The following is a 13,033-nucleotide window of genomic DNA, read 5'->3' on the forward strand; positions in this document are numbered from 1 at the left end:
TAGCCCACAATTCATGCATTCAACTGGAGGTAGCACTGAAATAGCATGATGGGTTTACACTGGTAGCTATTTGTTTGGTAGAGTAGAAGGCCTTTCTCCCCTACCACACTGTTCTAACACCACTCTGGCTGAACGTATGAACTGGGGCAAAGTTAAGTACTTTTATGTCTCACTGATCTCAATAGATGATTAAGGGCACAATCCTATAGCGATAGGCAACCGCCTATCCAATGCAGGGCAGGAGAAGCACGGCGGGGATCAATCCCTCTGCACTTCTCCTCCCCTGCATTTGCGGCTAGACAACCGATTTCGGCCAAGCAGAGATGCAAAGCTCCCCCCCCCCAGCCCTTTAGAGATCCTTTTCTACCCTCCCCTTCAAGGCAAATTATTTTCTGCAAAAGCAGAGCCCTGCATAATCTTTCAGCCAGGAACGGAAGACAAAGCCGAGGGCCATAACACTAATTATATATATTTCAAGACAGCAATTAAACAGGCCTGCTTGGGAAGGAAGAGCCTCACGGCATCCCAAAAGAGTTCAGGGGCTAAGGGGAAGGAATCGAATGTCTAGCTGTAGGAAGGTAGAACAGGGGAGGATGCATTGTGCCAGCATTTCCACTTTCCCCGCCCTGGAATGCCCTGTTTTGGCCGCTCCTCGCTCCTCTTCTGAGCGTGAAGCTCGGGGCTGTTCTGCGCTGCCTGTGAGGCCTGTGAGGCAGCGCAGAAGGGGGAAGAAGGTCGGTTCCCAGAAAACCACATATCCTATGGCTGTCTATAGGCCTATGACACTAGGCCATAGGATTGCTCCCTAAGATATGGTTAAAATTCTAACGAAATAGGATTTAAAAGAATGTAACTTTGGTTGGCTTACCCTTATAATCAGGAAACAAGAAAACTGGATGCAAAGCACCTGTTTAAAATAGCGGGAGAAGAAAGTCTAATAGTGTTACTTCTAATGCCTTTCATGTGGTTAGTTAGTCCTAATATAACAGTTATTGACCACAAAGAAGAAAAAGTAATAAAGGCAAGGCTCCAGCGAAAGTTAAGTATTTTTAAGGCACTTCAGTGAGATGATTAAACCTAGCTACATGCTTAAGTCTCTCCCACAGGAATCAATGTAACTCACAAATACTTGTGATTGTGCCCAGTATTGTGGGATCACCATGGGAAAGTATTCTTGAATGCAACAGACAAGTTACTAAGAGGTATCTATTGAAATCACAGGCATTGTGAATAAGTAGGCAACAAATGACCTATTGAAGTCATTTTCAAGGGGAAAACAAAATAAAATGACAATTGTTTCTAGAGAAATCAGTGCAAGATTTCACTTGTACAATATAGAAGGTTCTCAAATTTCATGACTTAAATGAAAATGTGCTAAGCCAGCATACCTCAAACTTGACTATGTGTCTTCCAGAGGAAACATGTGTTACTGACAGCTGGTAAAAAAAAAAAAAAAGGCTGTTTTTAATTCATATTGGTTATGACTCAACAGAGATCTCTGAAAAGTAGAAATGTTTGTGGGCTCTAACTGAACTGAGTCCAGCAATTGCTGCTTAGAGAACAAATGGAATGGGGAGAGGGTATATAATAGAAACAGGATAGAGCTAGCAAAGATTGTGTGAGTATATTTATTTATTTACTCATTAATTCATTCATTCAATTTCTATCCTGTCTTTGTCCATATCATGGATACAAATTCAGTAAAAACCATTCATTAAAAACAATATAGAAGCCCATTCATAAAATATAATACGTGTGTCTACAGCAACTAATTGAAGCCATCTTCCTACTGCTCCAAAAGCCTGTTGGAAGAGGAACACTGCCAAAAGATGGAGTCAAACAAGCTTCCCAAAGAACGGAGTTTCCACATCTGTGGAGCTGAGCCACCAGAGAGCTTGGCAATGTAGGGAAAAAGCAGGGAAAGTAGACCCAGTTGCTTTGATCCAACAGATTACATGGTGAACAGTTGGGACTGCACAGACGTGGCTTCCCATCAATCAGCTATTTAGTACAGAAAGGAGAGTGGAGATCGGATCTAGCCCTTGCACTTCTCCTTGAACAACTGATTGGCAAGATTCCACTGTTTTAAGACAAGCTATGTGTGCCTAGCCCTACGGCTGGAGAACTGTGCTTGCAGTATCCTCCATCTGTTCATGCATAGCCCCTAGATTAGGGGTGCAGGACCTCAGCTTGGGAGCCAAATATGGCCCCCTGGTGTTCCCCAGGAGACTCTACCCCCTTTCCCCCAGCCATCAATTATTTGGTGGTTTCCCAGCTTATGTAGTTTCCCCCCCATTCTAAAATATTGAAATGCCTCCCCTAAACCTCAATTACTGGCAGTAAGAGTTTTTAGCTAAAATATGCTGGTATTTTTTGGTATTTTGGTTCTGCCCCCTTTTGCCTTCATCTCTGCCCACCACTGGAATGTGGTCCCCGAGAGCTTCTCTAAAATGGAATTTGGCCCTTAGGCTGAAAGAGTGCCCTAGATGGATCAAACAAGGCTTTTAAGTTGTTCAGAAATTCTAATACATTTAGGTGGGGCACAACTTTGTACAGTTGGGAGAAATGCTGCACTAGTTCATTGACTTTAATTCTAAGTTATTGAAAGCATAATAAGACTGCCCACACAGGAAGTATTTAAAAATTTTGCAATTTTATTTGCATATAAAGGCCGCTAGATATATAATATCGCAATAAATTTAAAGAAACAACTGCTTTCCTAAATTCCATGAAGATAACATAAACAGAATAAAGCTTAATAGCATTTACACTGGTAGAACAGAAATAACTATTTGCAACAATATTTTGTGCTAGCAAGATTGCATTTACACACAGTGCAAAATAAGGGGGGAAAAGAAATGGAAAGACAATTCAAGAATATTTTAAATATAAAGGACAACAAAGCCTTATTTTAGTTAGGCTTGATTGTATTCATTTGATTCTATACATGCTTGAAACTGCACAAAGATTTTAAACTCAAGCTCTTGAAAGCCTTGAGCACTTGGAAAAAAATGTGTCACATCCTTCATAATTTAGATGTGCTGTACAGCATAATTTTGCAGATGCTACACTGGCAATATTAAATGCCTCACTTAGTTATAATGCACAAAAAATATATATAAAAATCCATATTTAAAAGGAGTCTGCATTTACATGTTTTTACTGCATGGAACACCTGCTCAGTGCAGTTTTCATCCCCATATTTTTAAAGCTAAAATAATTTAAGAAACTTACCCAAACAGTGACAATTTAGATAATCACATACAAGATGCTGCTATCTAATTGGTCATTAAAGCAGGCAGAGATAAACTAAATCTAGAAGGTTATTTTCCCCTCACTGATGCATTCCCATTAATAGGCAAGAGTGATCTGCGGTGGGCAAAGGAGTTCTGATGGGCTCGGAAGTCTTCCCGACCAAGAATGGCTTCTCCATTCTTTTCAAGGGCGGGAGCTGAGCCACGCACTTAAGTGTAACATCTACTAAAATGAATGGTGACTCCTCCTCCTGTTTTACAGCTCCATGGCCACAATTCAACACTGAGTTAGACATGCTTAAGCCCATTTCTTTCAATAGGCATAATCACATCTCACTCTGTGCTTGATTGTGGAACGTATTTGTGCAGGAATATACACAAAACTCTGGGTTAGGGTGCATGTGTGTGATAATAAAAATGGGGAAAGAGGAGGGGTGGCATTTTATCATTAGAAATATTTTTTTTAAAAAAAAAATTCAAACAGTAACATTTGTGCAAATTTGGGTCTTTTTTTTTAAACACTGCCTTTTAAAATCTTCTTTAATAATATTAAAATAAGGTGTCTCACTCATTAAAAGAAAGCTTGGCTGTCCTTTTGAGAACACTTAACAATTTACAATGGGAAGTTAATTAAGAAAACATAAAACTTCATTTTACAAATTCACAATGCTTTATCAATTTCAAATGGATGCGGCATTTCCAAAAAAGCACAACCTCTATCTTCTTTTTTTCCTTTTGTACCAACAATTTACAAAAAAAGCCCCACATTATTTGTAAAGAAACACGTTAAGAGAATGGATGTGTTTTAATTAGAAAAATGGCAGTTTATAGACCTTCCCCCAATGCTGTAGAGCTTCATGATCCTTGCGGGGTTGGAAGGTCAAATATAATTGGTGGGTTGGTTGGCTGAAAGCTGACTGTACATGTTGAGGCATTAATGTATGTTGTGTAACCGTCTGTCATAATGCCGTAACCTGTAGGGAAAATGTGTCACACTTACTATAATGTAAACAAACAATGCTGACTCAGTACAGTGCCTCAGGGTGGCAAAATGGAAAAGCTCCTTGTAAGCAGGCCTTTGGAATCGAGTTCAGCTAAGCCTTTCAAAACATTTTGAGTAGTCCAAAGAACTCACCACATAATTTCCATTTTTTAAAATGCAATAGGCTGGTGCTTTAATAAGAACGACCTGTTCAGAAAAAAAAAATCAAGGTATTGGAGCTAAAGAAGGCTTAGTTTTGTACCAGAAGTGAACACAAAGGAGTGTTTTCCCCCCAAAGTACCTTGGTTCTTTTGTAAACTGGAATTTCCTTTCAGGACTATGCCACCAAAACCTTTCCTACCTCCTTTCAGGCATTCTTTACTACCCAATCCTATGTATGTTTATACAGAAGTAAAACCCATTTTGTTAAATGGAACTAATTCCCCAGTAATTAGGCACAGGATCTTCTTTTCCTCTCATTCAGTGACAAAATAACCCTGCTAAGCAATAGGTTTACCTATTCCAATTCAGTGCATACCCCAATTCAATAGTACTGGGACCATGCCTTACAAATAACAACAGCAGGATGTTGTTTGGTAGTGCCCTGTGTTGAAATCACACACCAGGCATATACAACTAATGCTGGCCTATCTGCAATAGGGACAGGCTGGGATCCATCCTGTTCTGAACACTTGCACATGTATAGATTGTGGGGATAAGATGTGCATTCAATTTACACCCAATATCCTCAAAACATCTGTTTTAATGCACCTTCAGGGAGCTGTCAGGCTTGACATTCACAACATAGGTGAACCGCTCATATAGGTGAACTGCTCATATAGGCCTGCTCGTACATGTCATTGTTTGGATGGAATGCAAGAACTAGTGTGTTGGCTTAATGCTATGACCTGTTTTGTTGTGCCGACATCACGAACCCACCCAGATTCTTACTTTGGTGCAACCAAAGGGTGGAACAACTACTATCACTGCTGCAGCATTCAGTGAAGATACTATGCAGCTATGGGATAGATATAGAAATGGAAAAAACTGAGGAGAGAAAGGAAGCTTGGTTGGATCTCAATGGTGGAAGCCTCAATTACAAACCTCCTTAAAACACTTTTCAGGATGGAACTGGAGTGAGCTGCAATAGGTACACAGCTAAGACTTCCCTCTAGATCACAGCTCTGTTTCTCCCCTCTATACTGTTGGTAGTGTCATGATGCTGTTAATTCTTGTGACCATAATATTCTATTTAAAGGGTGACAGACAATTTCATCTTATCTGTGCATCCTGAACTAGGTCCCACTACTCAAGATGGTACTTCAAATATCTCAAGATGAAACATTTACTGTTTTTCTCATCTAAAAGCAGGTATAGTCTAGAGCAGGGGTGCAGAACCCTTGGCCCATAGGCCTAATCCAATGCACTGGGCTCCCCAATTGGGAGCCTCCTTGAGTTCCTTCAAGGACAGGGTTTGAGCTCCTTCCCAGGAGGAATGCGCCCTGGAGATTGGAGATAACAGCGGGGATAGGGGCGGCAGGGTACTTGGCCAGCACTGGGAGGAGCAGCTGTTCTTGCCAGTGCTGGCCAAGTCGTGTAATGCCCCCCACAGGGACTCCATGTGCCGTGAGAAGCCAGGGACTCTGCTGGGGCTGGGAGAAAAGGCTGCTCATCCCAGCACTGGCTGAGTCCCTTTCTCTGTGCTGAGAGAGGCATGAAACTCTGCGCTTCCCTCAGCACAGAGAAAGGCTAAATTGGGTGGGGCGATGACATCAGTGGCTGTGGCCATGCCCACTGATGATGTATGGCACGCGGAGGGACTGCTGGGGGGGAAATCTGAAGATGAGCCCCTTGGTGCCAAATCTTTTGTTCCGCATTGGTTTCATACCCCCAAAAATGATTATTATATAATTAGATTTAAGCTGAAAGAGTCAATCTGCAGGAAACATTGTTCCTTTTAAGTTACCACTTTTATATAATTATTGGAAAGATTGTGCCTTTTATATACTGGAAATATTGTTTATTTTAAGTTATCGCTTTTATATATTTAATACAGATTTTTGTCAATAATTAAGATCCTGAGGGCAAAATCTGGACTACCTTTGAGAACAACTATTTCACAATCGCTGCGTGCCTCTCTATAATCCTTCTGGATTGTTGCTTTAATAGTGGTAGTTCTGTTTTTCAATAAAGGGGGGGGGGAAGAAGACAAAACATCAATAGTCTGCAAATGTATGTCCTGTGAACATAGACTTCTATGAGCCATGTCTGAGCTGCATTAAAACAAGTACAGTTTTGCCCTCATTAAACTGTATGCTACATTTTGGTTCTGTTCCAAAAGAATGGGTGTTGAGGACTATGCATGTGCAGCCTTTTTGAAAAAGTTGGGATCCCACCCAAGCATCTGTTTAGTGGTAAGGGGCGGGAGGTGGGGCTGAATTCAGCCTCCCTCACTCCCTGCATCCTCTCCCTAACTGCTGCTGGGCAAGTTTCAGTTCAACTGCTACACAAGGGCAGCCATGGCTGTTGGACTGGGCTAGAAGGCATACCTCCAGCATTAGCTTGTGGCCATGAGTCCCCTTCCAGCTAGGAACCCATGTGCAGAAACCTGCTTCTGTGCATGTAGGGTCTCTCAGTGGATTGGGGCATTTCAGATTTAACCATTACAAATAACAATTCAAGCCAAATCTTATTCCACTTATTTTAATGAGCAGGGTTTTTTTAGTGTTGGATGGGGCAATTCATAGGAGTAGCATTTGTATCATCTTAGTGCTCCTGAATGTTCATTAAATTCCTTTTATACTTACAGCATGCATTACCAACCTAGTCGTAAACTTAAATTGTGCAATGCTGTGCCTCACACTAGTTTTTTTATAATGATCTTCCATGCTAAGAGCCCTTTGCTTTCCATCAGCCTAACACTAATGCCACTGGAAGTTTGATTACTTTCAGCTTGCATCGCAACTACAAAAGCTGCAACCAATTTACATACTGTAGTTATATGCCCCCACCCCCACCCTGCCGCTTTTCTGGTATTCACTTAGCATTGATATCCAAGTATTAATATTCATACAAAAATGTTCCTTCTTTTCCTAGATGCCTAATGGTGCTTGTGTGAATGCTACTTTGGTTAAGGCTCTGTCAGTGTTTTTTTCATTCTAAGTCCTTGTTTACAGGACTTTATAACCCATGCATAAGAACTCATTTGCTTTAAAGTCATGTGGACTTGGGAAAAATCAACAATGCCAAGCCACAGAGCCATGTTCTCTCACCTACAAAGTTTTCCAACTCTGTGAGCCTATGGAGAGCTTAATTAGAGAGGGCAGAGAAATCTCCGGGAGGGGCTGGGGGAGGTGTTACAAATAAAGCATTTAAATGTGTACATTTTAGTTCTAGGGTCACAAAGTCTTGCCCTCTCTCCCAGACAGCACATCTAGTATTTATCTCACTAGGATATAAAAGCTGCTGAAGTTCATTAAATATTTAAAAACCCCACACAATGTATTTTAAAGTAATCTCTCATTGCTTCATGCCAGGCTACAGAAGCCAGCTTGTTACACTAGAAATTGCCCTGATTTGAAATTAACATTAGCAGGATGGTTTGAAAACCTCAGCTGAAGTATCCACAAGCAAAATAAAATAAAATGGATTGTGCTCTTATCTACTAACCCTTGGGAGGCATCATGGTGGTGTTTTGAGGGCACAGTGACTGGATACACTCAAATCTGTGCCCTATAATTCCTTGTTCTTCTGAGCTCCAAACAGCACAGCAAATAAGAGATGTCACCAGGGTTAGTGCAAGCACCACTGTCTGCTCTGCACCACTTGAGTGGCAATATTGGTGCATAATTCTCCCCACGCCACATTGTCTCAGCTTTTCTGGAGAACATGTCCCACTCTTCTAAGATTGCACTAAGCAATGATCCTGAAGCATCAGGTCAGGTATTAGAATTAAGTTATCCCCCCCGCCCTTCACTCCCAAAACATGTCCTTTGGAAAAATGTCATATATAGGCTGTGCTCAGATTGGAACTGATATCCAAGTTCAAGAAGGAATCTTCCCCTGCCTTTCTGTGGTGTAACTGTTCACTGCTTTGGAAGCAACCTTAAAATATGTCAAACTTTTCAAAACATTCTTAATAACCTTACTTCCTTGTCACACTTGGTCTCATTTTAACCAACATCTAAATCACTGCTGGCCAAAGACACTTTGAAGTCTGAAGCAGAGGACCAACACTTCAAAGTCTTGCTGAACAATTGGTACTCTAATTCCTGCCTTTGTCTACTCACCCCCACCCCCCATGAGTGGGGTTGCTTTGCCATGCTGAATGACAGGGCCAGCCCTGTCCCAATCTCTCCTTTGTCACAAACAGGGCTAACATCACAATCCTTTGAATGTTTATATAGACATAAGTCCACTGGAGTTTACTCCCAGGTAATTGTGCATAAGATCACAGCCTAAATTCATAAATAAAAATGAATTAAGGCTATTCCTGCCCCTTTTAATGCATGACATCCTTTATGGATGGGCCCTTATGGACTGTATGGTTTGACACGTGGAGAATAGAAAATGCTCTTCCTTTTAGTGGAGGGTTAGAGGAGAGGGCTTTTTGCTCCCTCCCAAATTATGAATTCAACCACTGTCCACCATTTTGCCCCACGGTTACTACTTTTTTCTATCACAGATCTGATACTATGGGGTGGTTTTGTGATATGACATAACAATTTGTATGGTCATTTTATAAGACCCTCACATGTATAAAATCCAAGTCCTGATTAAACACCAAGTGGTCTGCTTTATAACGGAGTCAATGTTATACTTGTTATTTGTTTGAAAATCCTCTTTTTACACAGACGACCATCAAGATTTACTCAGCTATTGCCTTGGCAAATATCTTCATCTCAAGTCAGTTTCTTACCTTCATGGATTCCACCGAAGACATGGAGCTTGGGCCTGACTCGCCTTTGTACTGTGTTTAACAGTTCCACACAGCCAACTCTTTGCAGCTCCTTTGGAACCCAGTCTCGAAAACCTAAAAGGAAAATGTAATCAATACTCTTAATTTTCTCTATTCAGGTAAGGTTTCATGTAGACTTTCAGGAAGCTATTACTCACTGAAGGTTTATTGCATTATCTGTAACCCTAACATCTCCATTAAAGCATACGATGGCTTTTAAGAAACTTTTCATTGTCACTTTGTCTCTTTTAGGTTTCTGGGCTTTTTTCCTCCCTTGAAGTATGCCTCCTCCTTCCCGATTAACATTTTTCTCCACGTAATTTGATTTATTAAACTACAGGTATAGATTCTTTTACATAACATGAGGTTCTATGACATTTATTCCCGGCAGTGGTGAATCTCCCCATACCCTCCCCTACTCTTTCCTTAATGGTTATTGCCATGGTTACTTTTTCCACACACTGGACAGCATTAGCTTTGGCCCTTCATCTATGCCAAATAGTCAAAATCCAAACAGCATAGTGTAAAACACATGATCTACATATGATAAATGACATGAACCTACCTAGTTCTCTTCAGTCCTGAGGAATACTCAGCACATAAAATATGATTCTGTGCATAGAGCATTCCCCAACACTGAAGAGAAAGGAGCAATTCCTCTTTAGGCAGTGTTCTGTGTATGTCTTACAATGTTCTATATTGTGGCCTTTTTATTTTGAGTATCTGGAGTGGAAGAGGTGTCCTTCAGTTATTATACTTTGCGAATGCAATAGGATTATATACTGAAGAGAATGGAGCAGCCCCCATATGGAGCCTCACACACTTAGTGAAGCTGACTCAGAACAGTAACCATTCATGACTTCAAGAGAGGCAAAGTCTGCCAATACAAAGTTATTCCTAAGACCTGGCCTCTAAAAAGAGCAATGCAGGTCAGTAATGAAAGGAATCTTAGCAAGTTGGTATTAATTGACTATTTTGAAAGAAAAAGCCACTAAGTTTTATAGATAATGCAGAAAACCCATAAAACCTGACATCAATTATTACAGAGGTCTGTGGTCTGGAATATTGCATTCATAAAGAAGAGAAGGGTGGAAAGATCTGAGAGGGAAAAGAACTAAATCAAATATGAATGGGGGCTGCACATTCACCCTTGGTGTTACTTAATCAACTTCAAAGATGCTGCACTAGGGAAAATTGGCTAATGCTATTTCAAGGTAATGGGACACTCATTCACCAGGTTCATGTAGCTCATTCCTTATGTAGTTAATGTAAACATAGCATGCAAAATTAAAAAGTAGAAATCCTGGAATAATTTTTGGCCATGCAAATGACGATCCATTTTAAGACTACCTTACTAATTATAGTTTCCAGAAGGGGGGGTCTTACTTTGTTGCAGCAAAAATGAGAAATAGTCTTGTGGCACCTTAAAGATTAATGTATTATTTCATAAGCCTTCGTGGACACTGTCTACTTCATCAGATGCATTTGGTGAAGTGGAGAGTGCCCACAAAAGCTTATATAATAATACATTTGTTAGTCTTTAAGGTGCTACAAAACTATTCCTTGTTTTAGTAATTGTAATTTAGTAATTATATGCATGTTTGAAATTCATAATCAAAATTAAAGAAATGAATTTCATCTAAAATGTCATGTCATCTTGTTAAGTATGCCCCCAAAGCAAGCATAAATATAGTTACAAATCATTAAATTTGCTAATTTTTAAGACATTACCAAAACTTTACGTCAGAGTGGGAAGTCCCCAGATAAATTTCATCTGACTCTCTCAGCATCATTATCCAGTCCTCAGCAAACAGAGATATGGGGGTGGGGGGGGAAGAGCAAACAGAACAACATCATGGCAGTGGCTGTGCACCATCTGGGGAGGAGGATAGGGAGGAGGAATGGGGGCGACTGAGAGACCATTTTGATAGAGAGAAGAGGCAGTGGCAACCTGCTACACAAGTGCCCTTTATAAAGTTGCAGTATGGTCTCCACTCTTCTTTGACTTCATCCACAGAAAAGGCTCAGTCCTATGGGAATGAGGCCAACAGTGTGGGTTCTTCCCACCTGACCTGATCGTTGCCCTCAATCCAAACTTGATAACTGTACTGGAAGAACCTATACAATTGGCCACCCCACCCCACCACCCCTGGTGCTGGGTCTTTGGGCACCAATGTGAGATGAAGCCACAGACAAGCAACTCCCACACCACTACTGTAATGTAGAAAGACTACCATGTGAATGTCACAGCAGTGAGATCTGCAACACATCAGGAGCACATGGGTCTTACACAGAATGCTCCTTACCCACTTCCTTTCATAACTTTCAGTGCATGGATTCAGAAACTAAAGTACAAAAGCATTTCTGCAACACTGCATTTAAAACAGATTCTTAATCAGCCTCCAGAGTATTGTTATTGCTAACCAGTGGAAGAAGTGGCTGTATGAAGCAGGTTTTATTGGAAAGTATTTAGTGAGTCCAGTTATGAGGTAGAATAGCACATGGTAGAACTGAAAGGTGACCAACTTCTCCACACCCCATAGGCTTGATTATATGAGTGGGGACTTTCTTAGTTTAAGATATCTGGACATCATTGCTTTTGTGTCACTTACCAAGAGGAGGTCCATGGGTCATTAATATATCAATGCCTTCAGGAATAAGGTTCCATTTGTCCAACAAAGATTGACCTCTGGGTAGGTTAAAGCCCCATCCATTAAACCATGGTGTCCTTTGAAGGAAAAAAGATAAATTGTGTCACTATCAAAGAAAGGTATGTTTCTGCTTCTCAAATTTGTGCAGCAATGCAGATTCTCTGTAGGTTGTGCTTCTTCACAATAACGTACAGATGAAAGAGTAGAGAAACAGACTAGTATATTGAAATGGGTGTCAGCCACCGTCATACTGATCCTACACAATTGGCCACTGTCTCCGAGAGAAAGAAAGATGGCATGTTAAACCACATTTTTGTCATAGAGAGTAGATTTAATACCAAAAAGCTACAATTTTCTATATTAATTATACAAATGATGGCTACAGGATTGATTCTTATGAATAATTACTTCCCCACAGGGCACTTGGTGGTTGCAAAAGGTTATTCTTCAAACAATGATGGTGAGCTGGACAAAAAAGCATATTCTGAAATGCCTGCTTTTATGGCAATGGACATTTATATTCAAGATCTGGGGTTTGCCATGTTATAGCTATGAGAGACACTGTAAGATGTATAAAAAATGAATGCAGAATACTGACATATTCCCATAGCTCTTAGATGCTCTAGAGCTAGAGAAGACAATTCAATGTATGAACCAACTTAAGCTCCTGCTATCCTCATCTCTTTGCATTAAATCTGACTGTCCAGCATAACACAAAGTATTAGACTTTGTTTAACAACTTGCATTTAACTACTTGCCTGGTGTCCCTAGGCAACCAGGAATGCCATGCAGGTGAGTAAGTGGGCTGGCGGAGGACAGATGCATCACCCCCTCCTCTACCATCCCGATTGGGTTCCAGGCTAGCCACAGAGAAGGGCAAGTATCTTACTCTGTGACCACCAGAAACACACAGTGGGCTGGTGAAGGAAGGCCAAATTGCTCTGTCCCTCCTCTACCAGTCCACTTGGTAGGTGGCATTAAAAAAAAAAAAAACTAGCCTACGAGGCTAGTAACCTGTATTTACATGCTATCTCTGGAGGGAGGGCTTCTCTTCCGCTGCGCACAGCATGGAAACATGGGCTACTAGCTGCTTAACAGGCTAGTAAAAATTGTTGCTGGAGAATCACTTCTGTGGGCTTACTTACAAGGCTGTACAAGACCTCACATCTGTTCTTCCCAGCCCCCTCGC

The 13,033-nt window shown here is 40.9% G+C and overlaps 1 protein-coding gene across 4 annotated transcripts in view; it reads right to left on the reverse strand.

Moving 5' to 3' along the window:
- Positions 1-1,616: 1,616 nt before the first annotated feature.
- MPPED2 (metallophosphoesterase domain containing 2) overlaps positions 1,617-13,033 on the reverse strand; it is a 171,148-nt gene continuing 159,731 nt past the window's right edge. For all 4 annotated transcript variants that reach the window (XM_084852867.1, XM_084852885.1, XM_084852893.1 and 1 more), the window contains exons 5-7: positions 11,806-11,921; positions 9,155-9,268; positions 1,617-4,228 (exon numbers count right to left, since the gene is read on the reverse strand). In XM_084852867.1, the coding sequence (XP_084708993.1) occupies positions 4,110-4,228; positions 9,155-9,268; positions 11,806-11,921 (349 nt within the window). In that variant the 3' untranslated portion in view covers positions 1,617-4,109. The remainder of the gene's footprint in view (positions 4,229-9,154; positions 9,269-11,805; positions 11,922-13,033) is intronic.

The sequence above is a fragment of the Heloderma suspectum genome, chromosome 1 (assembly GCF_057233095.1).
Source record: "Heloderma suspectum isolate Gila_16-S chromosome 1, 16-S_ref, whole genome shotgun sequence".
NCBI lineage: Eukaryota > Metazoa > Chordata > Lepidosauria > Squamata > Helodermatidae > Heloderma > Heloderma suspectum.